Source organism: Dromaius novaehollandiae, unplaced genomic scaffold (assembly GCF_036370855.1).
Source record: "Dromaius novaehollandiae isolate bDroNov1 unplaced genomic scaffold, bDroNov1.hap1 HAP1_SCAFFOLD_110, whole genome shotgun sequence".
In the NCBI taxonomy this organism is placed as follows: Eukaryota; Metazoa; Chordata; class Aves; order Casuariiformes; family Dromaiidae; genus Dromaius; species Dromaius novaehollandiae.
In genome coordinates this window covers 137,326-164,363 of record NW_026991472.1, presented here as the reverse complement: position 1 = coordinate 164,363, position 27,038 = coordinate 137,326, and the positions used below count along the sequence as shown (strand labels likewise).

General features: G+C 52.5%; 2 protein-coding genes and 2 long non-coding RNA genes across 11 annotated transcripts; 2 read left to right on the top strand and 2 right to left on the bottom strand.

Moving 5' to 3' along the window:
• Positions 1–3,899: 3,899 nt before the first annotated feature.
• LOC135326750 (uncharacterized) lies at positions 3,900–10,834 on the bottom strand. 6 transcript variants are annotated; one of them, XR_010387015.1, is made up of 7 exons: positions 10,669–10,834; positions 10,183–10,479; positions 8,438–8,830; positions 4,965–6,502; positions 4,616–4,673; positions 4,328–4,500; positions 3,900–4,144 (listed from the first exon to the last, which is right to left on the bottom strand). XR_010387015.1 is itself a non-coding variant. In XM_064504520.1 (6 exons), exons 2-6 carry the CDS (start codon positions 5,792–5,794, stop codon positions 4,060–4,062), a joined length of 573 nt encoding a protein of 190 aa, XP_064360590.1. In that variant the 5' UTR covers positions 5,795–8,830; positions 10,183–10,628; the 3' UTR covers positions 3,900–4,059. The 6 variants fall into 6 exon arrangements, 1 of the variants encoding a protein (XP_064360590.1); XR_010387017.1 differs by lacking the exon at positions 10,669–10,834 and having other exon boundaries at positions 4,965–5,121; positions 5,695–6,502; positions 10,183–10,632; XR_010387016.1 differs by lacking the exon at positions 10,669–10,834 and having other exon boundaries at positions 4,965–6,110; positions 6,399–6,502; positions 10,183–10,632.
• Positions 10,835–10,926: 92 nt separating this feature from the next.
• Positions 10,927–15,029, top strand: LOC135326754 (uncharacterized). The gene is made up of 2 exons (XR_010387022.1): positions 10,927–10,990; positions 12,233–15,029. It is a non-coding gene; the product is annotated as an uncharacterized LOC135326754 (long non-coding RNA).
• Positions 15,030–15,910: 881 nt separating this feature from the next.
• LOC135326748 (nuclear pore glycoprotein p62-like) lies at positions 15,911–22,730 on the bottom strand. Of its 3 annotated transcripts, none has more exons than XM_064504517.1 (8): positions 22,672–22,730; positions 22,196–22,492; positions 20,451–20,843; positions 18,412–18,515; positions 16,976–18,121; positions 16,627–16,684; positions 16,339–16,511; positions 15,911–16,155 (listed from the first exon to the last, which is right to left on the bottom strand). In XM_064504517.1, exons 2-4 carry the CDS (start codon positions 22,477–22,479, stop codon positions 18,494–18,496), a joined length of 699 nt encoding a protein of 232 aa, XP_064360587.1. In that variant the 5' UTR covers positions 22,480–22,492; positions 22,672–22,730; the 3' UTR covers positions 15,911–16,155; positions 16,339–16,511; positions 16,627–16,684; positions 16,976–18,121; positions 18,412–18,493. The 3 variants fall into 3 exon arrangements, with proteins under 3 accessions (XP_064360587.1, XP_064360588.1, XP_064360586.1); XM_064504518.1 differs by having other exon boundaries at positions 16,976–17,132; XM_064504516.1 differs by having other exon boundaries at positions 16,976–18,515.
• A 149-nt stretch (positions 22,731–22,879) lies between these two features.
• On the top strand, positions 22,880–27,011 carry LOC135326751 (uncharacterized). Its single transcript, XR_010387019.1, has 2 exons — positions 22,880–22,999; positions 24,226–27,011. It is a non-coding gene; the product is annotated as an uncharacterized LOC135326751 (long non-coding RNA).
• Positions 27,012–27,038: the final 27 nt, after the last annotated feature.

Sequence of the window (27,038 nt, the reverse complement as noted above, 5' to 3'; positions counted from 1 at the left end):
TAAGCACTGTTAGACTTGAGCAGGCTCCACAACAAGTGCTTGTGGAGCAAAAGAGTCAATAACTTGGTTACGGACAGGGGAACATTGATTATATTCCACTGTACACGTTGGCATCTCATGTAAGTTTTTGGGCAAAGTTTATCCTTCTAGAGCACAGCAGGAAAATTGTTTGCATTTGAGGAAGGACAGTATAGAAAAGGTGGTGTTCTTTCTTCATCTGTCACTTGTTTTTTCTGCGCAGGTAAGCTATGGATATGGATATAGATAGTATTTCCTCAGTCTCTTCTCTGCAGTCCCTTGCCAAGCTACTTAGTGATGCTCAAGAAGAAGATGACGACGACGGGGTGAGTCTTCCACAAGAAATGACGCTTCTTCTACATGTTGTACCACAGTCTCACCTTGTTAACTAAGAAGCAAATTTGGCTTTTCCCAGGGTGAGTAAAGAAAGCCTTATGCAGCTTTGGACTGACTGAAACAGCTAGAAGGTATTTGTAGGGTAAGAAGCTCCTGAGGGAGAAAGTAAGGAAGATGCCCCAGGAATAGGAGGCGAGATTGTGAGCATGGAATGGGAGGAAGATTTATTTTCTCAGCCTAAAGGAAATGAGAACATGCAGTTGAAAGAGTGTTAGATACTTCAGACTTCCCCCTACTTTTCCCTGAAGTCTGCCAGAGATGAAGGCAATTACAACTAGATACAAAGGACTTCATATGAAGGAAAAAGTTGCTGCTTAACTTCTGAGTAGAGACTAAAATATCCAGAGGCAACTGAGTGTGCTAATTCTGCATGTCAGACACTGAAGAACTGTAGAGATAATTGATCACTGAAGTACAGTATTATCCCTTATCCCTTCTTCTTTACGTCATTTCTTTTACAGACGCTTACTGTAGAAACAGTTGTCAGACAGGAAAGAATAGAAGAGCTGAAAGGCTCGGTATCACATTGCAAGTCCCTGGATACCTCATTTTAATTTCTGGCAATGGTTTCCTTCAGGTTTGAGTAGATCCAGAAAGTTTTGTTTACCTAACACATACACATGCTTGTTCTCCAGCGGCTTAGCAAAAAACTAAATATTGAAACTCTTCAGATATTGTTCCAAAAATTCTATTCAGTTATTACTTCTATACAACACCTAACTAAAAAAAAAAAAAAAAAGAAAAAGTTTAAGTAGAACTGATTCAGTTGTTTTAAAGTACTGGGTTTTGTGCAGAGAAACATCAAATCAACCCCGAGGGCACAGCTATACTAGGATCATTTTGACACTATTTCTACAGCAGCATTTTCTTCCCCAAAGTAAACTATACAAGAGAGAAAACGTTGCACACAGGTCTCCCCAATAGACGTGGCCAGCAGGGCTGAATTAATCAAGGCAGGAAGACTGCAACGTCCAATGTCACTAGCCCAGAAAAAGCCCTCAGAAGAAAGGCCAAAAGTTGAATAAAACGGAGCTTTGAACGATAGGCAGGCTCTTTCAGATTCGATGCCGACAAACAATAATCAAAACCCAGTCTGCAAATTGTTTCACGACATCACCTTGACAGCTAAACATCTGTCCAAAGGGTCATTCAAATGACAGAAACTCCCATGCGAGTTTCAGGAAAACATCCTCTTGCTGTAAGAGAACTGTTCAGTCTAATCTCAATGTCCTGATTTCCAAACATCTCATTCCTGAGTTTAAATATTAAATATTTCATTTAATTGAAAATAGTTGCTCATTCTAACATACCAAGAGTGTGAGGACATTTTTAAGGCAATGTTTTTTTCAATTCTGTATTGTGAATTCTTTGCCACCAGGCGGAAGTGCAGCAACACAGCTCATCACAGGTCGGATTTTTCTTTCCCCAAGACATCCAGTTTCAGAGCACCTTCAAAACTGTTACTAAATATTTAGTGTCAGGTGTATTTCTTTATTTGTCCACTTTTCAGTTTGTCTCAGTTCAGGTTTCGCAACCTTGCCTTCTAAATCCTATCCATCTAACCATGCAAGTGCATCTAGAGACTGATACTTGAGTATGTAAGACTCTACTACTATGGCTTTCTATGAAGATTTCCTCTGTGCAAGGAAATGATTGCTGCCATATGCCTATCCGATGATGCCAAAATCTCTTGTCGTAATTCACCATTTCCAGTGTTGGCTTCCAGCCTCATCGGCTTTCTTAGTAATAAGGTGTGTACATAGTCGTAGTTTAAGAGAGAAGAATCAGGTGGGTCTGTGCGTGTCTAGATGAAAAAGTACGTATGTATGTATGCAGCTATACTGCCATCTGGCAGTATTTGGGAATGATGACACACAGGCAACTGTGGGACTCAGGATGGCGCGGCCCATGGAAGAGGGGTTTGCGCTGGGGTGCTCCCCAAGAGTTAAGGAACCCCGGTGCACCACGGCCGGAGTCACCACACTGTGGGGTTGCTGTAGCCCTCCAGCGACCCCTGAGTGCTGAGCAAACCTAGTCAGCAAAGGAGAAGTGACACTGCAGACTCGCCCTGTAAGCCTCTGGGTAGCGTGGAACTGGGTTATCTGTTGAGTACGCATACTGTTGGGTGTTGAACATGCGTACTGTTATCTGTTGCCCAGCCTCTTGACCACACTGTTATTGGCTGAGGCCGTCGGTTCTGCTGTGTAACTGTGGTCTGGCACTGTTCGAATGGGCAAGGAACTAAGCCCGGGAAGGATAAAAGAGAGTAAGCTACCTACCTCTGTGTGGACTCAGACTCGCCCTCAGTTGGCCTGCAGACCAGACAACTCACCGATCAGCGGGGACGCCACTGATGGCGACCGCCAGGGAGAACCTGAATCATCCCGGCACAGCCCGAGCGTGGTGAGAAGAGTCTGGGGAAAACTGTACCGGAGGGGTGGCCCGTAAGTACAAGGAAAGGGTGAGAATGGTCACTGTACCGCGCATCCGAGAAAAGTCACTGTACTGAGCATCCGTGGCTTAACCAGGGAGCTCTAATATGTGTATTCTATTTTCAGTTCTATTGTATTTCTAGCTTTACTATTCAGCTTTGTTATACTTGTAGATGGTTTGGTGTTAATTGTTTAGTGTTGTCATATGTAACTTCTTATACCTGCCAAATGATGATCTCTGAAGTTCAGCGCGCTAACCCAGGAATCTGACAGAATCTCAGCTGCTCCCCTGTTGGCGCATCACAGTTGTGCAGGAGCTGGTAGGCTTCGAGTCTGGATTTGCTGGGAGCTGAATCAGGTCACAGCTGTGCGGGAAAGGGGCTTTGCAGCAGTTGCCACCGCTTGCGCCTGTCAGGGTGCGCGGAGCAGCAGAGGAGGGCAGCAGGCTGCCCGAGCACCGCTGGGGCGCAGGCAGTGGCTGTGGCGGGGAGGGGGCTTTGCTGCACGGGGCAGCGGGACAGAGCGCCCGCCGCCTCCAGCCCCGGCGCCGCAGCCGGGCTCCGGCTGTGCCCGCACGGCTGCTGCCGAGGCCCCGAGGCCTGGCCACCGGGACACTCTGCAGCCCCGCACTGGAAAGCCCCATTACTTGGATTTAGAAATCCTAGTTAGTGGGATTTAACCCATTCAAGAGTGCCATCGGCACAGCCGCGGAGCGCAGACAGGCCGCGAGCCGCCGGCAGGGTGGCAGCGCTTCCCGGCCCTGGTGGGTGGGCACGAGTGCGGCGTGCCCGGGAGCCAGCGTGAAAGCGCGGGGAGCGAGCGCGGGGCTGCCGGCCTGCGGGGCTGTGAGGGGCTCTCGTAGCCGGCGTCCCCCGCGCTGCCGCTCGCCCAGGAGCGCTCCTGGCCAAAGCCCTCGGGCCCGGCCATGTTGGCACTGGAGCGCGTGCGAGTGGAGGAGCTCTGTGCCCCAAGGCCTGTGGGTGGGAGAGATCCCCCCCACCCCCGGCCCCCGCGAGCTGCTCTAAGGAAACACCACTCTGGCGCTGCGTGAGCTCTGCCTCCTCTCCGTCTTTATTGCCCAGGGGCCTCCTCGTGCAGGTGGCCGGGCGCGATGATGGCACCGGCCCGAGACGGAGGAGCACGGTGCGGGCAGGCTGGGCGGAGGGACGGTGCCGTGGCCTGGTGTCGGTGCCCAGCCCGAGATGCCACCCGTTCAGGCCTTGTCGCCGGCTGGTGCTTCGAGCCTGCCTGTGCCAGGCACGCCTGCATCTGCGGTGTTCTCCTCCTGCGTGGTGGCACTGAAATGGAAGCCGGGGTTGTGTGCAGTAGCTCTCTGAAGGGCACATTGGCCAGCCCCAAGGGAAAGGGAGCAGGAGAATACGCCCTTAAGCTGCCCCCAGAGGCCCCAAAGCAAGCCCGCCCTTGAAAGGGGCGCAGCATAGCCTGAGCAAGGTGTCTTCTGCTTTTGTGGTGGCGATTACCTGTCACTGGAAGAGCTTCTGCTGAACTCTCCCATGCCCGGTGTAGGAGGCAGGGATGGGAGAAGGCCGCCATACGGATTGTCGTCTTCATTGCCCCAGATGTTGCAGAGCTCTAGGCTTGCTGCACTCGGAGAAGCACACCTGGAGCAGGTACACTGCAGGCTGCTGTGAAGCTGGAAATAACACATTAGCAGATGAGCTTTGTGTTGGTGCGAGTTTGAAGAGGGGAAGGTTTGAAGGGACTTGCTCGGATGGAGCTTTTTGTCCTGGAGGCAGGACAGAACTCACCTCTCCGCAGTGGCAGCGGTAGTGGCAAGCGGATGCCTCGGCATCGTCCTCTGGAGACCTAGGAATCGTACCGAGAGGTATGGTAAAGGATTTTTAGTTGTCCTTTTGAAAGGAAGCGCGCTCCCTAGGAGGGAACTTGTGCTCTGTTCCATTTGCCAGGGAAAGGGTTAAAATGCCGGCCTGGGAGCTTTCTGGGAAGCCTTGAGAGTACCTGTGGGCTTCAGGTAAGCACTTTGTGCAGCTGTGTAATGGCTGCCTTGCAGGTGTGCTGTTCTTGTTGCCATGCCCACATTGGGAGCTGCTGTGCAAGGTGTATCACTTTGCAAGGGGTGTGAATTTCAAACATTACCTTTCTTTCCTGGTCTTGAGTCGGTAGTAGAGCCAAACGCAGAACGCAAAGAACAACGTCAAGATGACGAGCGTCAAAGTGTTGGCGACGATGACGACAACAGTTCTGCGTTTTGGAGGGCTGGGGTCAGCCTCTGCAGAACCCTTGGGGGAGAGTACTGCAAAACAGTGGCCAGAGATCAGCGTTTAATATAAACGTGCATGCTGTGGTAGGTGAAAGGTAGGAAGGGGAGGGCTGAAGCGTGAAGAGCCCAAGCGCAGCGGCACACGCATCACAGCCGTGGGGACGTGGCATCCCAGCACGTGCGGGATGCCATGTGGTATCCTAGTTTGGTGCCGTGCATTGAGAAAACGCCCCATTCTTCTCTTCTCCCCCCTGCTCCTTTTGGTGCGTTTTGCTCCTCCTCTCTCCCTCCTTCCTGCGCTGGGAGAAAGGGAAGCAGGAGCCTGCTGTCACGAGCGAGACCCACTTCTGTGCTGGGCCGAGGCTCGGCAGATGCTTGTGTGTGCCCAGGGTGGGCAGCGCAGGAGGGCGGCGCAGAAGGCTGTGGAAAGCCGCGTCTCTGCAGAAGAGCTCCTCCTCAAGTGTTCTCAGCTTTGGAAGGGAGCCCCCTATTCTGCCTGTGCCCCCAGGTGCTGGTAGGGGCCCGTGGGAGCGCTGCCTTGCCCCTGGAGATTCACCCTTAGACAATGTTAGTGGGGGAGAGGAGGTCTTGCGTTGGAGTACGTACCTTCAGACAGCACCGAAGCCTCTCTTTCCCCAGGTATGGGGACCCCGTGTACAAGGAGAGTACACAGGAGAAGGCACACCAAGGCAGAGCAGCCAGCCATGTCTGCTGGTACTCCCAAAGCTGTGTGCGCAAATGAGGCCTGCCCGGCAACGGGGCCCTGGGTTGCCCTGGCGGTGCTGTGACATCGCCGGCGGGCGTGCAGACCTTGTGAAGGTGTCAGGAGCTCCTCACAATGGGCCGCTGAGCGTGCGCGCGGCCTGCCAGCTCCTTCCCAGTCACCCTGCACAGGCGTGACCTCAGTGCCACCGGCTGTTTGTTGTAGGCCGTGCTTCTCCTGAGCGCCGTTTGGCGGGGAGGCGGTCTTTCACGGAGCCGGGCAGGCTGTGCAGACGAGCCTCTGCAGGGCCTGACGAAAGCTAGGGAGGATGCGCAGGAGCAGGCTGGGAGACTGTCTGGCTCCGTGCATTTCCCCACAGTAAAACAGTAGCCACAGGAAAACACTAGGCACGTTAAGGGAGTGTTTAAATGGGTACGTCTGCTTTAGACCCCACGACAGGCAGGGGCTTTCCTTTCCCCGAAGAAAGGAAGGCGGCTGTGACCCCCCCCCGCCCCTTGCTCTCGGGCTGACACACTGCCCCGGCAAGGCAGCAAAAGCCACATTCCAAAATTCATTTTCGGGGTGCCGTGCTCCCTGGTATTGCTACCTTAGTATAATCCTTGCACTCCAGTTGGAAATAGCGTGTGGGCTGTGGCCCCATAATGCTGATATACAAGCCATGGAAGCAGTTACCCAGCGAGGGCAGTTGACCTGGAAAAAACAATAGTGAATCTGTAACCACAGAAGTGATAGAAAACACACCCATCGATGCCTTAACGCTTTTAAATGAAGACATACACAATATTGGCCAAACTACTGTACAGAATCATTTCACACTTGACTGTTTGCTAGCCTCTCAAGGAGCAGTGTGTGCCTTAACTAATGACAGTTGCTGTTTTTATGTTAACCATTTCCATCAGATTACTACTGATGTATATCAGATAGCCAACCGCACTAAAGTTTTGCATATCGTTGGGGAGGACCTCCAGTGACCCCTGAGTGCTGAGCAAACCTAGTCAGCAAAGGAGAAGTGACACTGCAGACTCGCCCTGTAAGCCTCTGGGTAGCGTGGAACTGGGTTGTCTGTTGACCACCCTGTTGGTATCCATCCTGTTACCGGCTGAGGCCATCGGTTCTGTTGTGTAACCGTGGTCTGGCACTGTTTGATTGGATGAAAAACCCTAAGCCTCTGAAGGACAGAAGAAAGCCACATACCTCTGTGTGGACTCAGTCTCACCCTCACTTGGCCTGCACACCCAGCAACCCACCCATCAGCAGGGACACCCCGATGGCAACTGCCAGGGAGAACCTGAATCATCCCAGCATAGCTTGAGCACGCTGAGAACAATCTGGGGAAAACCGTACTGGAGAGGTGGTCCATAAGGACAAGGAAAGGCTGAGAACGGTCACTGTACCGTGCATCTGTGGCTTAACCACAGAGCTCTGATATGTGCATTCTGTTTTCAGTTCTTTACTTTTTAGCTTTGTTAGACTTGTAGATGGTCTGGTGTAAGTTGTTCAGTGTTGTCCAGTGTCCGTCGTATGTGTGTAACTGCTTAGCTCTAGTAAATTCTTACACTTGACAAATGATGATCTCTTGAGTTCAGTGCAACTAACCCGAATCTGAAAGAATCTCCGACGCCCCTCTATTGGCGCGTCACAGTCAACAAAACCACCTTGGATAAAACAGTGAGTAGGCTACACCCTGCTTACGGAATATAGTCCTTGTCTCAAACAGGCCCGCAAGTTTCACTGTTAAAGTGAAACAGGTTTGTTGCCTGGGTTCAGCAACAGTTCAGCATCCTGGGCAGGGCACTCCCCTTCCTCACCACTCCCATCCCTGCCTCTATACCCCCACCCCAAATCCACCAAAGACACTCTCCAAGCACTTCAAATGCAACTCTGACACTTCTCTTCAGTGGCAGAATTATTTCAGCCTCAGCCTCCAAACCCCTTCAGTAATACTTCTCAAACACCACTCAGCTTAGGAATCCCCATCCCTAATGATGAAGACCCCCACCCCCACCAGCCCAAAAAGTACTGACAGCAAAGCCATTCAAAATCCTGCAAGGCACATTCAAACACGAGAGCATCCCACTGTTATCTCGGCAGTCACTTGCCTTCTGGGCCATTTTACACTGTACTTGTCTTCCTTTATCACCTCCGGTTTCAAATTCACACATACACAGTCACAAAATAAAGACTGGCCATTCAGAATGTAAGGAGGCAAGACTACAGGCTACTTCATCTCAGCATTAAGCTCAAATATCACAAGAAACAGCTAAGCCAAGAGATGCTGTTCTGAGAAACTTCCCCACATAAACAGATGCTTTGCTTCAGACTGACCTAGCCAGGTGGCAAACTCACTAATTCAGACACACATACAAGTTCTGCCAATTGCTGTAATGTTAAGAAACAAACGGATACATGCATATCCGCTTGGGCCCTAATGGGTGCACTTTTGCGTCTGTAACTAGAGACCCTGGATAAATAGGGAAAAAAAGAAAGCATGTATTACGACCACGAGTTTCACTTCACACCAGCAAAAGCTGAAGGAGGCTTCAGAACTTCACACACCACCCCCAGGTGCCCTCCATGTCGGCAGGCTTCCCAATTACAGCCCACATTCCCAGCCCAGGCACTCACCTGAGCACTGTCCCCCAAGGCTGAAGGCAGTTGCTGGCTGTGTTGTTTGTTGCTCCTAGGGTGGCAGCAGCGGTGGCAGCGGCAGCAGGCGCTGCTCCAAAGGTCAGCCCCGCGGGCGCTGCTTGCGGGGCCGCACTGCTTACGGTGCTGATACTGAAGCTGGGTGTTGCTGCCTGGGTTGCACTACCACTGGAAAAAGTAAACCCTCCAGTTGTCCCAGACCGAGTGGTAGTGGCGGTGGTACCAGCAGAGCCAAAAACAAAGCCAGAGGGGGCTGCTGCTTGCCTTGAGGGCGCACTAGCCGGTACAGAGCCGCCGAACCCAAAGCCTCCTGTGATACCTGCAGCTTGAGTTGTGCTACTGCCTCCCAAGTGTAATTTGGGTGCCTTTCCCCTAGGGAAAAAAAAAAAAAAAAAAAGTAAGGTAATCTGAGACATATATCCAGTGAACTACTAAGAATCAGCTTTCTTACAAAGTATTTGCTGACAGCAGAGAACATCTTAATTTCAGAGATGTGCACTTCAGGTTCCTACTTCAAGCTAACCGCAGCCCAGTTTTGACACAGATCGCACTACAATTCCTGTCATACAGACTCCACCAAGTCCACTTTTACTGACTCCTCCTTAATTACCTCCTCCCACCAAGGTATTTACATCACCATGAATGTTTCAGAATAAGTTTCTTCTCTCAGACCTTACACATCCTTGTCACCTCCTCTGCTTCAAACTAACACAAGACTTTCTTCCAGCTACCTTCCCACTGCTAGCCTCCATCCAACTCCCTTTCCACCGTTCTCGGGTGGAAAAGTTATTTTAAATTTAACAAACAAAAACAGTACGATGATGACAAAAGGCCTTCCTGAGCAGCAGCTGCATATTTGGAAGAAAGAAGGAAAGAACATAAGCTAAGAAGGAAAGAGTGTATTTTTTGAAAAAGTGAAGCCATTCTTTCGTATGATTTTCCACTAGTATAACTGCCCCAGGGACCCTCAGAAATGGCACTATTCTGTAAAGTAAAACTGAAAAGCAAAAATGCCAATAACCTCAATTACTTACCAGCTCCAGTCTCTCCCCTTTCCCAGCCACAAGGCAGATGACAAAGTAAAACTACAGCTCGCACCTGCCTAACACCTCTTTTCCATTGCTATCAATAAGATGCTGGTTCTTGGTAACCTTCATTCTACCTTACTAACATGACCTGAGGAGCACTGCTCGGGCAAAAGCAGAGCAAGCAGGATTTCCCTGGGCTGTTTCATCACATTTTTCCACTTCAGAAGTGGGACTATCTGGAAAGACAAATGATTCTACCAATTCCCATTCCAGGGTTTACAGTGTCTTAAAAGGACTGAAGTCCTGCTTGGGAAAGGACAGATTCTGAGCACCCCAAGTTTTAATCCCAACAGAACAGGCGCACCATGCAAAAGCTCAAATTCTCCTTTTTCTTAACCAGCATGGACTCATGTCTCCAAAGCAGCAGCATAAACATACAACTTTCAGCAGTGGAATAAGTCACAGGATTGACTGGTCTTGATAGCCCGTGGAAAAGTGAATGGAGAGAAAGAACAGGCCCCAGTAAACACCTACGGATGTGCTGCACTGCAGCACAGGTTCACCCCGCAACAGCAGCGGCCTCGCTCTGTTCTGAGGTACTTTCCCAGGCGCCTCCAAAGCAGCAGGCCGCTCGGCAGCGCCGCCACCTCCCCCCCCGCCCCCCCGCGGCGGCGGGCGCTGGGCCGCGGGACTCACCCCAGCGAGAACACGGCCCCGGCCGGCGCCGCCGTGGCGGCGGGCTGCGTGCCGAAGCTGAAGCCGGCGGGCTGCGCGGTGCTGGCCGGCGTGCTGAGGGAGAAGAGCCCGGCCGGCTGGCTGCTGGCGGGCGTCTGCGCCGCCGTGCCGAAGCTGAAGCCTCCCGAGGCGGCGGAGGTGGAGAAGGAGAAGCCCGTCGCGGCCGTGGTGGCGGCGGCCGTCTTCGGCACGCCGAAGGTGAAGCCGCCTCCCGCCGCGCCCGACCCGAAGCTGAACTGGTTCATGGCTGCCGGCGGCCTGCGAGAGAAGGGGCGCGCCGCCGTCAGCCCTCGGGGGCGGGGGGGCGCCCCACGGCCCCGGCCCGCGGCTGAAGCGACGTGCGGGGGCGCGGCTCGCCGCCCACCGGGGCTGCGGCACCGGCCGAGGGCAGGGCAGGGCAGGGCAGGGCAGGGCGACGGGGGCGGGGCGGCGGCCCCGAGCACCTACCGGACCGACGGCGACAGCCCCTCCCCGCCGCCAGCTCCCGCTCCCTGCACGGCGCGCGCGCCCGCTGAGGACGCTTTTTACGTTGCTTCCGGCCGGTAGACAGTGACGCAACTGCTCTGCGCCCGCCCCTCGCCCCGCCGCCCAGGCGCCGGCCGGGCTCTCACCGCTCCGAAAAACTATTGGCTCTCCCTGCCGCCGCTCATCGGACACCACGCCGCATTGGCTCACGGGGCGAGGCGGAGCGGCGGGCTCCTCGTTACTGTGGCAACGGAGGACGCGGCCGGTGCCGGGTGACGGTTGCAGGCGGCGGTTGCAGGCGGCGGTACGGCCGGGGCCGGGGCCGGGGCCGGGGCCGGGGCCGGGGCGCCCTGGCGCCCGCTGAGGCGGCTGCTCGCTGCGTGGCGTGGCGTGGCGTGGCGTGGCGTGGCGTGGCGTGGGCCGGGCGGCCGCGGGAGGCCGGGGCCTGGGGCGGGGTCTCCGGGGCGGTGTGCGGCTGGAAGCGGCCGGGGCACCGCGGGCTTCTGAAGACGCAGAGCGGTGCAGGCCGTGGCGCTTCCAGAACGTTCCGTGGAGGCGGGAGGCTGCACCGGGCACATGCTGCTGCGGGACCGCTGCTGCAGGGGAGGTGTTCGACCCGGAGCTGCTGGCAGCTCCCTGCGGTGGCCGGGGAGAGCTGTCCTTCCCTCGCCCCTCCTCCCTTTCTCTCCCGCCCCCGGCTTCCCCCTCTAGGCCCGTCGTTGGGTTTTGTGTTTTGCAGCAGGTTATTTGGTGGTTTCAGCGCTCTGTATGACGGGGATGGTTAAATTGCCCACTCTCAGAGTTGTCTGGTCGGGATGAGTGAAGCTGTGCTTTAAAGACGTTAAGATGCTACATGAATGGGACTATATGGTTATATGTAAATTCACTGAGTTAATTGCTAAGTCCAATCTCCGTTCCTGGATAGCGAGAACCTGGGCTAAAGGAGGAAGACAATGCTAGATAATACAGCACTACTGGTTACAAAGCAAAGCTGTTTTCCATGGGGGCAGCTTAGATCTCTCTGCACCTCACTTCCCTGTGCTTTAGGTTGTTGGAGGGCGTACCGACTTGCCTGGGGCACTGTGCAAAGGCCCAAGACAGCTTGGACCTAGAGCTGGGCCTCTCCTAAGCCTCCCTGGAACAAGGAGGCCAGAGAACCTGGCGTGGAGACCCCTGCCTGGCTCCTCAGGGAGACAAATATAGTCCAGAATGCCAAATCGAAACCTGCAACAAGAAATTCTGCTGCCCTCAACCTGGCCACAGGAGCAGAAAATCCATGTTTGGATGGAGCTGTGCCAGAGCTAATAAGCACTGTTAGACTTGAGCAGGCTCCACAACAAGTGCTTGTGGAGCAAAAGAGTCAATAACTTGGTTACGGACAGGGGAACATTGATTATATTCCACTGTACACGTTGGCATCTCATGTAAGTTTTTGGGCAAAGTTTATCCTTCTAGAGCACAGCAGGAAAATTGTTTGCATTTGAGGAAGGACAGTATAGAAAAGGTGGTGTTCTTTCTTCATCTGTCACTTGTTTTTTCTGCGCAGGTAAGCTATGGATATGGATATAGATAGTATTTCCTCAGTCTCTTCTCTGCAGTCCCTTGCCAAGCTACTTAGTGATGCTCAAGAAGAAGATGACGACGACGACGACGGGGTGAGTCTTCCACAAGAAATGCTGCTGCTTCTACATGTTGTACCACAGTCTCACCTTGTTAACTAAGAAGCAAATTTGGCTTTTCCCAGGGTGAGTAAAGAAAGCCTTATGCAGCTTTGGACTGACTGAAACAGCTAGAAGGTATTTGTAGGGTAAGAAGCTCCTGAGGGAGAAAGTAAGGAAGATGCCCCAGGAATAGGAGGCGAGATTGTGAGCATGGAATGGGAGGAAGATTTATTTTCTCAGCCTAAAGGAAATGAGAACATGCAGTTGAAAGAGTGTTAGATACTTCAGACTTCCCCCTACTTTTCCCTGAAGTCTGCCAGAGATGAAGGCAATTACAACTAGATACAAAGGACTTCATATGAAGGAAAAAGTTGCTGCTTAACTTCTGAGTAGAGACTAAAATATCCAGAGGCAACTGAGTGTGCTAATTCTGCATGTCAGACACTGAAGAACTGTAGAGATAACTGATCACTGAAGTACAATATTATCCCTTATCCCTTCTTCTTTATGTCATTTCTTTTACAGACGCTTACTGTAGAAACAGTTGTCAGACAGGAAAGAATAGAAGAGCTGAAAGGCTCGGTATCACATTGCAAGTCCCTGGATACCTCATTTTAATTTCTGGCAATGGTTTCCTTCAGGTTTGAGTAGATCCAGAAAGTTTTGTTTACCTAACACATACACATGCTTGTTCTCCAGCGGCTTAGCAAAAAACTAAGTATTGAAACTCTTCAGATATTGTTCCAAAAATTCTATTCAGTTATTACTTCTATACAACACCTAACTAAAAAAAAAAAAAAAAAAAAAAAAAAGAAAAAGTTTAAGTAGAACTGATTCAGTTGTTTTAAAGTACTGGGTTTTGTGCAGAGAAACATCAAATCAACCCCGAGGGCACAGCTATACTAGGATCATTTTGACACTATTTCTACAGCAGCATTTTCTTCCCCAAAGTAAACTATACAAGAGAGAAAACGTTGCACACAGGTCTCCCCAATAGACGTGGCCAGCAGGGCTGAATTAATCAAGGCAGGAAGACTGCAACGTCCAATGTCACTAGCCCAGAAAAAGCCCTCAGAAGAAAGGCCAAAAGTTGAATAAAACGGAGCTTTGAACGATAGGCAGGCTCTTTCAGATTCGACGCCGACAAACAATAATCAAAACCCAGTCTGCAAATTGTTTCACGACATCACCTTGACAGCTAAACATCTGTCCAAAGGGTCATTCAAATGACAGAAACTCCCATGCGAGTTTCAGGAAAACATCCTCTTGCTGTAAGAGAACTGTTCAGTCTAATCTCAATGTCCTGATTTCCAAACATCTCATTCCTGAGTTTAAATATTAAATATTTCATTTAATTGAAAATAGTTGCTCATTCTAACATACCAAGAGTGTGAGGACATTTTTAAGGCAATGTTTTTTTCAATTCTGTATTGTGAATTCTTTGCCACCAGGCGGAAGTGCAGCAACATAGCTCATCACAGGTCGGATTTTTCTTTCCCCAAGACATCCAGTTTCAGAGCACCTTCAAAACTGTTACTAAATATTTAGTGTCAGGTGTATTTCTTTATTTGTCCACTTTTCAGTTTGTCTCAGTTCAGGTTTCGCAACCTTGCCTTCTAAATCCTATCCATCTAACCATGCAAGTGCATCTAGAGACTGATACTTGAGTATGTAAGACTCTACTACTATTGCTTTCTATGAAGATTTCCTCTGTGCAAGGAAATGATTGCTGCCATATGCCTATCCGATGATGCCAAAATCTCTTGTCGTAATTCACCATTTCCAGTGTTGGCTTCCAGCCTCATCGGCTTTCTTAGTAATAAGGTGTGTACATAGTCGTAGTTTAAGAGAGAAGAATCAGGTGGGTCTGTGCGCGTCTAGATGAAAAAGTACGTATGTATGTATGCAGCTATACTGCCATCTGGCAGTATTTGGGAATGATGACACACAGGCAACTGTGGGACTCAGGATGGCGCGGCCCATGGAAGAGGGGTTTGCGCTGGGGTGCTCCCCAAGAGTTAAGGAACCCCGGTGCACCACGGCCGGAGTCACCACACTGTGGGGTTGCTGTAGCCCTCCAGCGACCCCTGAGTGCTGAGCAAACCTAGTCAGCAAAGGAGAAGTGACACTGCGGACTCGCCCTGTAAGCCTCTGGGTAGCGTGGAACTGGGTTATCTGTTGAGTACGCATACTGTTGGGTGTTGAACATGCGTACTGTTATCTGTTGCCCAGCCTCTTGACCACACTGTTATTGGCTGAGGCCGTCGGTTCTGCTGTGTGACTGTGGTCTGGCACTGTTCGAATGGGCAAGGAACTAAGCCCGGGAAGGATAAAAGAGAGTAAGCTACCTACCTCTGTGTGGACTCAGACTCGCCCTCAGTTGGCCTGCAGACCAGACAACCCACCGATCAGCGGGGACGCCACTGATGGCGACCGCCAGGGAGAACCTGAATCATCCCGGCACAGCCCGAGCGTGGTGAGAAGAGTCTGGGGAAAACTGTACCGGAGGGGTGGCCCGTAAGTACAAGGAAAGGGTGAGAATGGTCACTGTACCGCGCATCCGAGAAAAGTCACTGTACTGAGCATCCGTGGCTTAACCAGGGAGCTCTAATATGTGTATTCTATTTTCAGTTCTATTGTATTTCTAGCTTTACTATACTTTTCAGCTTTGTTATACTTGTAGATGGTTTGGTGTTAATTGTTTAGTGTTGTCATATGTAACTTCTTATACCTGCCAAATGATGATCTCTGAAGTTCAGTGCGCTAACCCAGGAATCTGACAGAATCTCAGCTGCTCCCCTGTTGGCGCATCACAGTTGTGCAGGAGCTGGTAGGCTTCGAGTCTGGATTTGCTGGGAGCTGAATCAGGTCACAGCTGTGTGGGAAAGGGGCTTTGCAGCAGTTGCCACCACTTGCGCCTGTCAGGGTGCGCGGAGCAGCAGAGGAGGGCAGCAGGCTGCCCGAGCACCGCTGGGGCGCAGGCAGTGGCTGTGGCGGGGAGGGGGCTTTGCTGCACGGGGCAGCGGGACAGAGCGCCCGCCGCCTCCAGCCCCGGCGCCGCAGCCGGGCTCCGGCTGTGCCCGCACGGCTGCTGCCGAGGCCCCGAGGCCTGGCCACCGGGACACTCTGCAGCCCCGCACTGGAAAGCCCCATTACTTGGATTTAGAAATCCTAGTTAGTGGGATTTAACCCATTCAAGAGTGCCACCGGCACAGCCGCGGAGCGCAGACAGGCCGCGAGCCGCCGGCAGGGTGGCAGCGCTTCCCGGCCCTGGTGGGTGGGCACGAGTGCGGCGTGCCCGGGAGCCAGCGTGAAAGCGCGGGGAGCGAGCGCGGGGCTGCCGGCCTGCGGGGCTGTGAGGGGCTCTCGTAGCCGGCGTCCCCCGCGCTGCCGCTCGCCCAGGAGCGCTCCTGGCCAAAGCCCTCGGGCCCGGCCATGTTGGCACTGGAGCGCGTGCGAGTGGAGGAGCTCTGTGCCCCAAGGCCTGTGGGTGGGAGAGATCCCCCCCACCCCCGGCCCCCGCGAGCTGCTCTAAGGAAACACCACTCTGGCGCTGCGTGAGCTCTGCCTCCTCTCCGTCTTTATTGCCCAGGGGCCTCCTCGTGCAGGTGGCCGGGCGCGATGATGGCACCGGCCCGAGACGGAGGAGCACGGTGCGGGCAGGCTGGGCGGAGGGACGGTGCCGTGGCCTGGTGTCGGTGCCCAGCCCGAGATGCCACCCGTTCAGGCCTTGTCGCCGGTTGGTGCTTCGAGCCTGCCCGTGCCAGGCGCGCCTGCGTCTGCAGTGTTCTCCTCCTGCGTGGTGGCACTGAAATGGAAGCCGGGGTTGTGTGCAGTAGCTCTCTGAAGGGCACACTGGCCAGCCCCAAGGGAAAGGGAGCAGGAGAATACGCCCTTAAGCTGCCCCCAGAGGCCCCAAAGCAAGCCCGCCCTTGAAAGGGGCGCAGCGTAGCCTGAGCAAGGTGTCTTCTGCTTTTGTGGTGGCGATTACCTGTCACTGGAAGAGCTTCTGCTGAACTCTCCCATGCCCGGTGTAGGAGGCAGGGATGGGAGAAGGCCGCCATACGGATTGTCGTCTTCATTGCCCCAGATGTTGCAGAGCTCTAGGCTTGCTGCGCTCGGAGAAGCACACCTGGAGCAGGTACACTGCAGGCTGCTGTGAAGCTGGAAATAACACATTAGCAGATGAGCTTTGTGTTGGTGCGAGTTTGAAGAGGGGAAGGTTTGAAGGGACTTGCTCGGATGGAGCTTTTTGTCCTGGAGGCAGGACAGAACTCACCTCTCCGCAGTGGCAGCGGTAGTGGCAAGCGGATGCCTCGGCATCGTCCTCTGGAGACCTAGGAATCGTACCGAGAGGTATGGTAAAGGATTTTTAGTTGTCCTTTTGAAAGGAAGCGCGCTCCCTAGGAGGGAACTTGTGCTCTGTTCCATTTGCCAGGGAAAGGGTTAAAATGCCGGCCTGGGAGCTTTCTGGGAAGCCTTGAGAGTACCTGTGGGCTTCAGGTAAGCACTTTGTGCAGCTGTGTAATGGCTGCCTTGCAGGTGTGCTGTTCTTGTTGCCATGCCCACATTGGAAGCTGCTGTGCAAGGTGTATCACTTTGCAAGGGGTGTGAATTTCAAACATTACCTTTCTTTCCTGGTCTTGAGTCGGTAGTAGAGCCAAACGCAGAACGCAAAGAACAACGTCAAGATGACGAGCGTCAAAGTGTTGGCGACGATGACGACAACAGTTCTGCGTTTTGGAGGGCTGGGGTCAGCCTCTGCAGAACCCTTGGGGGAGAGTACTGCAAAACAGTGGCCAGAGATCAGCGTTTAATATAAACGTGCATGCTGTGGTAGGTGAAAGGTAGGAAGGGGAGGGCTGAAGCGTGAAGAGCCCAAGCGCAGCGGCACACGCATCACAGCCGTGGGGACGTGGCATCCCAGCACGTGCGGGATGCCATGTGGTATCCTAGTTTGGTGCCGTGCATTGAGAAAACGCCCCATTCTTCTCTTCTCCCCCCTGCTCCTTTTGGTGCGTTTTGCTCCTCCTCTCTCCCTCCTTCCTGCGCTGGGAGAAAGGGAAGCAGGAGCCTGCTGTCACGAGCGAGACCCACTCTTGTGCTGGGCCGAGGCTCGGCAGATGCTTGTGTGTGCCCAGGGCGGGCAGCGCAGGAGGGCGGCGCAGAAGGCTGTGGAAAGCCGCGTCTCTGCAGAAGAGCTCCTCCTCAAGTGTTCTCAGCTTTGGAAGGGAGCCCCCTATTCTGCCTGTGCCCCCAGGTGCTGGTAGGGGCCCGTGGGAGCGCTGCCTTGCCCCTGGAGATTCACCCTTAGACAATGTTAGTGGGGGAGAGGAGGTCTTGCGTCGGAGTACGTACCTTCAGACAGCACCGAAGCCTCTCTTTCCCCAGGTATGGGGACCCCGTGTACAAGAAGAGTACACAGGAGAAGGCACACCAAGGCAGAGCAGCCAGCCATGTCTGCTGGTACTCCCAAAGCTGTGTGCGCAAATGAGGCCTGCCCGGCAACGGGGCCCTGGGTTGCCCTGGCGGTGCTGTGACATCGCCGGCGGGCGTGCAGACCTTGTGAAGGTGTCAGGAGCTCCTCACAATGGGCCGCTGAGCGTGCGCGCGGCCTGCCAGCTCCTTCCCAGTCACCCTGCACAGGCGTGACCTCAGTGCCACCGGCTGTTTGTTGTAGGCCGTGCTTCTCCTGAGCGCCGTTTGGCGGGGAGGCGGTCTTTCACGGAGCCGGGCAGGCTGTGCAGACGAGCCTCTGCAGGGCCTGACGAAAGCTAGGGAGGATGCGCAGGAGCAGGCTGGGAGACTGTCTGGCTCCGTGCATTTCCCCACAGTAAAACAGTAGCCACAGGAAAACACTAGGCACGTTAAGGGAGTGTTTAAATGGGTACGTCTGCTTTAGACCCCACGACAGGCAGGGGCTTTCCTTTCCCCGAAGAAAGGAAGGCGGCTGTGACCCCCCCCCCCACCCCTTGCTCTCGGGCTGACACACTGCCCCGGCAAGGCAGCAAAAGCCACATTCCAAAATTCATTTTCGGGGTGCCGTGCTCCCTGGTATTGCTACCTTAGTATAATCCTTGCACTCCAGTTGGAAATAGCGTGTGGGCTGTGGCCCCATAATGCTGATATACAAGCCATGGAAGCAGTTACCCAGCGAGGGCAGTTGACCTGGAAAAAACAATAGTGAATCTGTAACCACAGAAGTGATAGAAAACACACCCATCGATGCCTTAACGCTTTTAAATGAAGACATACACAATATTGGCCAAACTACTGTACAGAATCATTTCACACTTGACTGTTTGCTAGCCTCTCAAGGAGCAGTGTGTGCCTTAACTAATGACAGTTGCTGTTTTTATGTTAACCATTTCCATCAGATTACTACTGATGTATATCAGATAGCCAACCGCACTAAAGTTTTGCATATCGTTGGGGAGGACCTCCAGTGACCCCTGAGTGCTGAGCAAACCTAGTCAGCAAAGGAGAAGTGACACTGCAGACTCGCCCTGTAAGCCTCTGGGTAGCGTGGAACTGGGTTGTCTGTTGACCACCCTGTTGGTATCCATCCTGTTACCGGCTGAGGCCATCGGTTCTGTTGTGTAACCGTGGTCTGGCACTGTTTGATTGGATGAAAAACCCTAAGCCTCTGAAGGACAGAAGAAAGCCACATACCTCTGTGTGGACTCAGTCTCACCCTCACTTGGCCTGCACACCCAGCAACCCACCCATCAGCAGGGACACCCCGATGGCAACTGCCAGGGAGAACCTGAATCATCCCAGCATAGCTTGAGCACGCTGAGAACAATCTGGGGAAAACCGTACTGGAGAGGTGGTCCATAAGGACAAGGAAAGGCTGAGAACGGTCACTGTACCGTGCATCTGTGGCTTAACCACAGAGCTCTGATATGTGCATTCTGTTTTCAGTTCTTTACTTTTTAGCTTTGTTAGACTTGTAGATGGTCTGGTGTAAGTTGTTCAGTGTTGTCCAGTGTCCGTCGTATGTGTGTAACTGCTTAGCTCTAGTAAATTCTTACACTTGACAAATGATGATCTCTTGAGTTCAGTGCAACTAACCCGAATCTGAAAGAATCTCCGACGCCCCTCTATTGGCGCGTCACAGTCAACAAAACCACCTTGGATAAAACAGTGAGTAGGCTACACCCTGCTTACGGAATATAGTCCTTGTCTCAAACAGGCCCGCAAGTTTCACTGTTAAAGTGAAACAGGTTTGTTGCCTGGGTTCAGCAACAGTTCAGCATCCTGGGCAGGGCACTCCCCTTCCTCACTACTCCCATCCCTGCCTCTATACCCCCACCCCAAATCCACCAAAGACACTCTCCAAGCACTTCAAATGCAACTCTGACACTTCTCTTCAGTGGCAGAATTATTTCAGCCTCAGCCTCCAAACCCCTTCAGTAATACTTCTCAAACACCACTCAGCTTAGGAATCCCCATCCCTAATGATGAAGACCCCCACCCCCACCAGCCCAAAAAGTACTGACAGCAAAGCCATTCAAAATCCTGCAAGGCACATTCAAACACGAGAGCATCCCACTGTTATCTCGGCAGTCACTTGCCTTCTGGGCCATTTTACACTGTACTTGTCTTCCTTTATCACCTCCGGTTTCAAATTCACACATACACAGTCACAAAATAAAGACTGGCCATTCAGAATGTAAGGAGGCAAGACTACAGGCTACTTCATCTCAGCATTAAGCTCAAATATCACAAGAAACAGCTAAGCCAAGAGATGCTGTTCTGAGAAACTTCCCCACATAAACAGATGCTTTGCTTCAGACTGACCTAGCCAGGTGGCAAACTCACTAATTCAGACACACATACAAGTTCTGCCAATTGCTGTAATGTTAAGAAACAAACGGATACATGCATATCCGCTTGGGCCCTAATGGGTGCACTTTTGTGTCTGTAACTAGAGACCCTGGATAAATAGGGAAAAAAAGAAAGCATGTATTACGACCACGAGTTTCACTTCACACCAGCAAAAGCTGAAGGAGGCTTCAGAACTTCACACACCACCCCCAGGTGCCCTCCATGTCGGCAGGCTTCCCAATTACAGCCCACATTCCCAGCCCAGGCACTCACCTGAGCACTGTCCCCCAAGGCTGAAGGCAGTTGCTGGCTGTGTTGTTTGTTGCTCCTAGGGTGGCAGCAGCGGTGGCAGCGGCAGCAGGCGCTGCTCCAAAGGTCAACCCCGCGGGCGCTGTTTGCGGGGCCGCACTGCTTACGGTGCTGATACTGAAGCTGGGTGTTGCTGCCTGGGTTGCACTACCACTGGAAAAAGTAAACCCTCCAGTTGTCCCAGACTCAGTGGTAGTGGCGGTGGTACCAGCAGAGCCAAAAACAAAGCCAGAGGGGGCTGCTGCTTGCCTTGAGGGCGCACTAGCCGGTACAGAGCCGCCGAACCCAAAGCCTCCTGTGATACCTGCAGCTTGAGTTGTGCTACTGCCTCCCAAGTGTAATTTGGGTGCCTTTCCCCTAGGGAAAAAAAAAAAAAAAAAAAGTAAGGTAATCTGAGACATATATCCAGTGAACTACTAAGAATCAGCTTTCTTACAAAGTATTTACTGACAGCAGAGAACATCTTAATTTCAGAGATGTGCACTTCAGGTTCCTACTTCAAGCTAACCGCAGCCCAGTTTTGACACAGATCGCACTACAATTCCTGTCATACAGACTCCACCAAGTCCACTTTTACTGACTCCTCCTTAATTACCTCCTCCCACCAAGGTATTTACATCACCATGAATGTTTCAGAATAAGTTTCTTCTCTCAGACCTTACACATCCTTGTCACCTCCTCTGCTTCAAACTAACACAAGACTTTCTTCCAGCTGCCTTCCCACTGCTAGCCTCCATCCAACTCCCTTTCCACCGTTCTCGGGTGGAAAAGTTATTTTAAATTTAACAAACAAAAACAGTACGATGATGACAAAAGGCCTTCCTGAGCAGCAGCTGCATATTTGGAAGAAAGAAGGAAAGAACATAAGCTAAGAAGGAAAGAGTGTATTTTTTGAAAAAGTGAAGCCATTCTTTCGTATGATTTTCCACCAGTATAACTGCCCCAGGGACCCTCAGAAATGGCACTATTCTGTAAAGTAAAACTGAAAAGCAAAAATGCCAATAACCTCAATTACTTACCAGCTCCAGTCTCTCCCCTTTCCCAGCCACAAGGCAGATGACAAAGTAAAACTACAGCTCACACCTGCCTAACACCTCTTTTCCATTGCTATCAATAAGATGCTGGTTCTTGGTAACCTTCATTCTACCTTACTAACATGACCTGAGGAGCACTGCTCGGGCAAAAGCTGAGCAAGCAGGATTTCCCTGGGCTGTTTCATCACATTTTTCCACTTCAGAAGTGGGACTATCTGGAAAGACAAATGATTCTACCAATTCCCATTCCAGGGTTTACAGTGTCTTAAAAGGACTGAAGTCCTGCTTGGGAAAGGACAGATTCTGAGCACCCCAAGTTTTAATCACAACAGAACAGGCGCACCATGCAAAAGCTCAAATTCTCCTTTTTCTTAACCAGCATGGACTCATGTCTCCAAAGCAGCAGCATAAACATACAACTTTCAGCAGTGGAATAAGTCACAGGATTGACTGGTCTTGATAGCCCGTGGAAAAGTGAATGGAGAGAAAGAACAGGCCCCAGTAAACACCTACGGATGTGCTGCACTGCAGCACAGGTTCACCCCGCAACAGCAGCGGCCTCGCTCTGTTCTGAGGTACTTTCCCAGGCGCCTCCAAAGCAGCAGGCCGCTCGGCAGCGCCGCCACCTCCCCCCCCGCCCCCCCGCGGCGGCGGGCGCTGGGCCGCGGGACTCACCCCAGCGAGAACACGGCCCCGGCCGGCGCCGCCGTGGCGGCGGGCTGCGTGCCGAAGCTGAAGCCGGCGGGCTGCGCGGTGCTGGCCGGCGTGCTGAGGGAGAAGAGCCCGGCCGGCTGGCTGCTGGCGGGCGTCTGCGCCGCCGTGCCGAAGCTGAAGCCTCCCGAGGCGGCGGAGGTGGAGAAGGAGAAGCCCGTCGCGGCCGTGGTGGCGGCGGCCGTCTTCGGCACGCCGAAGGTGAAGCCGCCTCCCGCCGCGCCCGACCCGAAGCTGAACTGGTTCATGGCTGCCGGCGGCCTGCGAGAGAAGGGGCGCGCCGCCGTCAGCCCTCGGGGGCGGGGGGGCGCCCCACGGCCCCGGCCCGCGGCTGAAGCGACGTGCGGGGGCGCGGCTCGCCGCCCACCGGGGCTGCGGCACCGGCCGAGGGCAGGGCAGGGCAGGGCAGGGTGACGGGGGCGGCGGCCCCGAGCACCTACCGGACCGACGGCGACGGCGACAGCCCCTCCCCGCCGCCAGCTCCCGCTCCCTGCACGGCGCGCGCGCCCGCTGAGGACGCTTTTTACGTTGCTTCCGGCCGGTAGACAGTGACGCAACTGCTCTGCGCCCGCCCCTCGCCCCGCCGCCCAGGCGCCGGCCGGGCTCTCACCGCTCCGAAAAACTATTGGCTCTCCCTGCCGCCGCTCATCGGACACCACGCCGCATTGGCTCACGGGGCGAGGCGGAGCGGCGGGCTCCTCGTTACTGTGGCAACGGAGGACGCGGCCGGTGCCGGGTGACGGTTGCAGGCGGCGGTTGCAGGCGGCGGTACGGCCGGGGCCGGGGCCGGGGCCGGGGCCGGGGCGCCCTGGCGCCCGCTGAGGCGGCTGCTCGCTGCGTGGCGTGGCGTGGCGTGGCGTGGCGTGGGCCGGGCGGCCGCGGGAGGCCGGGGCCTGGGGCGGGGTCTCCGGGGCGGTGTGCGGCTGGAAGCGGCCGGGGCACCGCGGGCTTCTGTCGACGCAGAGCGGTGCAGGCCGTGGCGCTTCCAGAACGTTCCGTGGAGGCGGGAGGCTGCACCGGGCACATGCTGCTGCGGGACCGCTGCTGCAGGGGAGGTGTTCGACCCGGAGCTGCTGGCAGCTCCCTGCGGTGGCCGGGGAGAGCTGTCCTTCCCTCGCCCCTCCTCCCTTTCTCTCCCGCCCCCGGCTTCCCCCTCTAGGCCCGTCGTTGGGTTTTGTGTTTTGCAGCAGGTTATTTGGTGGTTTCAGCGCTCTGTATGACGGGGATGGTTAAATTGCCCACTCTCAGAGTTGTCTGGTCGGGATGAGTGAAGCTGTGCTTTAAAGACGTTAAGATGCTACATGAATGGGACTATATGGTTATATGTAAATTCACTGAGTTAATTGCTAAGTCCAATCTCCGTTCCTGGATAGCGAGAACCTGGGCTAAAGGAGGAAGACAATGCTAGATAATACAGTACTACTGGTTACAAAGCAAAGCTGTTTTCCATGGGGGCAGCTTAGATCTCTCTGCACCTCACTTCCCTGTGCTTTAGGTTGTTGGAGGGCGTACCGACTTGCCTGGGGCACTGTGCAAAGGCCCAAGACAGCTTGGACCTAGAGCTGGGCCTCTCCTAAGCCTCCCTGGAACAAGGAGGCCAGAGAACCTGGCGTGGAGACCCCTGCCTGGCTCCTCAGGGAGACAAATATAGTCCAGAATGCCAAATCGAAACCTGCAACAAGAAATTCTGCTGCCCTCAACCTGGCCACAGGAGCAGAAAATCCATGTTTGGATGGAGCTGTGCCAGAGCTAATAAGCACTGTTAGACTTGAGCAGGCTCCACAACAAGTGCTTGTGGAGCAAAAGAGTCAATAACTTGGTTACGGACAGGGGAACATTGATTATATTCCACTGTACACGTTGGCATCTCATGTAAGTTTTTGGGCAAAGTTTATCCTTCTAGAGCACAGCAGGAAAATTGTTTGCATTTGAGGAAGGACAGTATAGAAAAGGTGGTGTTCTTTCTTCATCTGTCACTTGTTTTTTCTGCGCAGGTAAGCTATGGATATGGATATAGATAGTATTTCCTCAGTCTCTTCTCTGCAGTCCCTTGCCAAGCTACTCAGTGATGCTCAAGAAGAAGACGACGACGACGGGGTGAGTCTTCCACAAGAAATGACGCTTCTTCTACATGTTGTACCACAGTCTCACCTTGTTAACTAAGAAGCAAATTTGGCTTTTCCCAGGGTGAGTAAAGAAAGCCTTATGCAGCTTTGGACTGACTGAAACAGCTAGAAGGTATTTGTAGGGTAAGAAGCTCCTGAGGGAGAAAGTAAGGAAGATGCCCCAGGAATAGGAGGCGAGATTGTGAGCATGGAATGGGAGGAAGATTTATTTTCTCAGCCTAAAGGAAATGAGAACATGCAGTTGAAAGAGTGTTAGATACTTCAGACTTCCCCCTACTTTTCCCTGAAGTCTGCCAGAGATGAAGGCAATTACAACTAGATACAAAGGACTTCATATGAAGGAAAAAGTTGCTGCTTAACTTCTGAGTAGAGACTAAAATATCCAGAGGCAACTGAGTGTGCTAATTCTGCATGTCAGACACTGAAGAACTGTAGAGATAATTGATCACTGAAGTACAATATTATCCCTTATCCCTTCTTCTTTACGTCATTTCTTTTACAGACGCTTACTGTAGAAACAGTTGTCAGACAGGAAAGAATAGAAGAGCTGAAAGGCTCGGTATCACATTGCAAGTCCCTGGATACCTCATTTTAATTTCTGGCAATGGTTTCCTTCAGGTTTGAGTAGATCCAGAAAGTTTTGTTTACCTAACACATACACATGCTTGTTCTCCAGCGGCTTAGCAAAAAACTAAATATTGAAACTCTTCAGATATTGTTCCAAAAATTCTATTCAGTTATTACTTCTATACAACACCTAACTAAAAAAAAAAAAAAAAAAAAAAAAAAGAAAAAGTTTAAGTAGAACTGATTCAGTTGTTTTAAAGTACTGGGTTTTGTGCAGAGAAACATCAAATCAACCCCGAGGGCACAGCTATACTAGGATCATTTTGACACTATTTCTACAGCAGCATTTTCTTCCCCAAAGTAAACTATACAAGAGAGAAAACGTTGCACACAGGTCTCCCCAATAGACGTGGCCAGCAGGGCTGAATTAATCAAGGCAGGAAGACTGCAACGTCCAATGTCACTAGCCCAGAAAAAGCCCTCAGAAGAAAGGCCAAAAGTTGAATAAAACGGAGCTTTGAACGATAGGCAGGCTCTTTCAGATTCGATGCCGACAAACAATAATCAAAACCCAGTCTGCAAATTGTTTCACGACATCACCTTGACAGCTAAACATCTGTCCAAAGGGTCATTCAAATGACAGAAACTCCCATGCGAGTTTCAGGAAAACATCCTCTTGCTGTAAGAGAACTGTTCAGTCTAATCTCAATGTCCTGATTTCCAAACATCTCATTCCTGAGTTTAAATATTAAATATTTCATTTAATTGAAAATAGTTGCTCATTCTAACATACCAAGAGTGTGAGGACATTTTTAAGGCAATGTTTTTTTCAATTCTGTATTGTGAATTCTTTGCCACCAGGCGGAAGTGCAGCAACACAGCTCATCACAGGTCGGATTTTTCTTTCCCCAAGACATCCAGTTTCAGAGCACCTTCAAAACTGTTACTAAATATTTAGTGTCAGGTGTATTTCTTTATTTGTCCACTTTTCAGTTTGTCTCAGTTCAGGTTTCGCAACCTTGCCTTCTAAATCCTATCCATCTAACCATGCAAGTGCATCTAGAGACTGATACTTGAGTATGTAAGACTCTACTACTATGGCTTTCTATGAAGATTTCCTCTGTGCAAGGAAATGATTGCTGCCATATGCCTATCCGATGATGCCAAAATCTCTTGTCGTAATTCACCATTTCCAGTGTTGGCTTCCAGCCTCATCGGCTTTCTTAGTAATAAGGTGTGTACATAGTCGTAGTTTAAGAGAGAAGAATCAGGTGGGTCTGTGCGCGTCTAGATGAAAAAGTACGTATGTATGTATGCAGCTATACTGCCATCTGGCAGTATTTGGGAATGATGACACACAGGCAACTGTGGGACTCAGGATGGCGCGGCCCATGGAAGAGGGGTTTGCGCTGGGGTGCTCCCCAAGAGTTAAGGAACCCCGGTGCACCACGGCCGGAGTCACCACACTGTGGGGTTGCTGTAGCCCTCCAGCGACCCCTGAGTGCTGAGCAAACCTAGTCAGCAAAGGAGAAGTGACACTGCAGACTCGCCCTGTAAGCCTCTGGGTAGCGTGGAACTGGGTTATCTGTTGAGTACGCATACTGTTGGGTGTTGAACATGCGTACTGTTATCTGTTGCCCAGCCTCTTGACCACACTGTTATTGGCTGAGGCCGTCGGTTCTGCTGTGTAACTGTGGTCTGGCACTGTTCGAATGGGCAAGGAACTAAGCCCGGGAAGGATAAAAGAGAGTAAGCTACCTACCTCTGTGTGGACTCAGACTCGCCCTCAGTTGGCCTGCAGACCAGACAACCCACCGATCAGCGGGGACGCCACTGATGGCGACCGCCAGGGAGAACCTGAATCATCCCGGCACAGCCCGAGCGTGGTGAGAAGAGTCTGGGGAAAACTGTACCGGAGGGGTGGCCCGTAAGTACAAGGAAAGGGTGAGAATGGTCACTGTACCGCGCATCCGAGAAAAGTCACTGTACTGAGCATCCGTGGCTTAACCAGGGAGCTCTAATATGTGTATTCTATTTTCAGTTCTATTGTATTTCTAGCTTTACTATTCAGCTTTGTTATACTTGTAGATGGTTTGGTGTTAATTGTTTAGTGT

Excerpts from the sequence above, each read along its gene's own strand:
- LOC135326748 (XM_064504516.1), bottom strand. The coding sequence starts at position 22,479 with ATGAACCAGTTCAGCTTCGGGTCGGGCGCGGCGGGAGGCGGCTTCACC. Across the intron at positions 20,844-22,195 it reads GGGGCCGTGTTCTCGCTGGG|GGGAAAGGCACCCAAATTAC; the intron begins GTGAGTCCCGCG and ends TTTTTTCCCTAG. Across the intron at positions 18,516-20,450 it reads CCTTGGGGGACAGTGCTCAG|GTCAACTGCCCTCGCTGGGT; the intron begins GTGAGTGCCTGG and ends TGTTTTTTCCAG.
- LOC135326750 (XM_064504520.1), bottom strand. The coding sequence starts at position 5,794 with ATGGCTGGCTGCTCTGCCTTGGTGTGCCTTCTCCTGTGTACTCTCCTT. Across the intron at positions 4,501-4,615 it reads ACCGCTGCCACTGCGGAGAG|CTTCACAGCAGCCTGCAGTG; the intron begins GTGAGTTCTGTC and ends TGTTATTTCCAG. Across the intron at positions 4,145-4,327 it reads AGAAGCTCTTCCAGTGACAG|TGCCACCACGCAGGAGGAGA; the intron begins GTAATCGCCACC and ends CTTCCATTTCAG.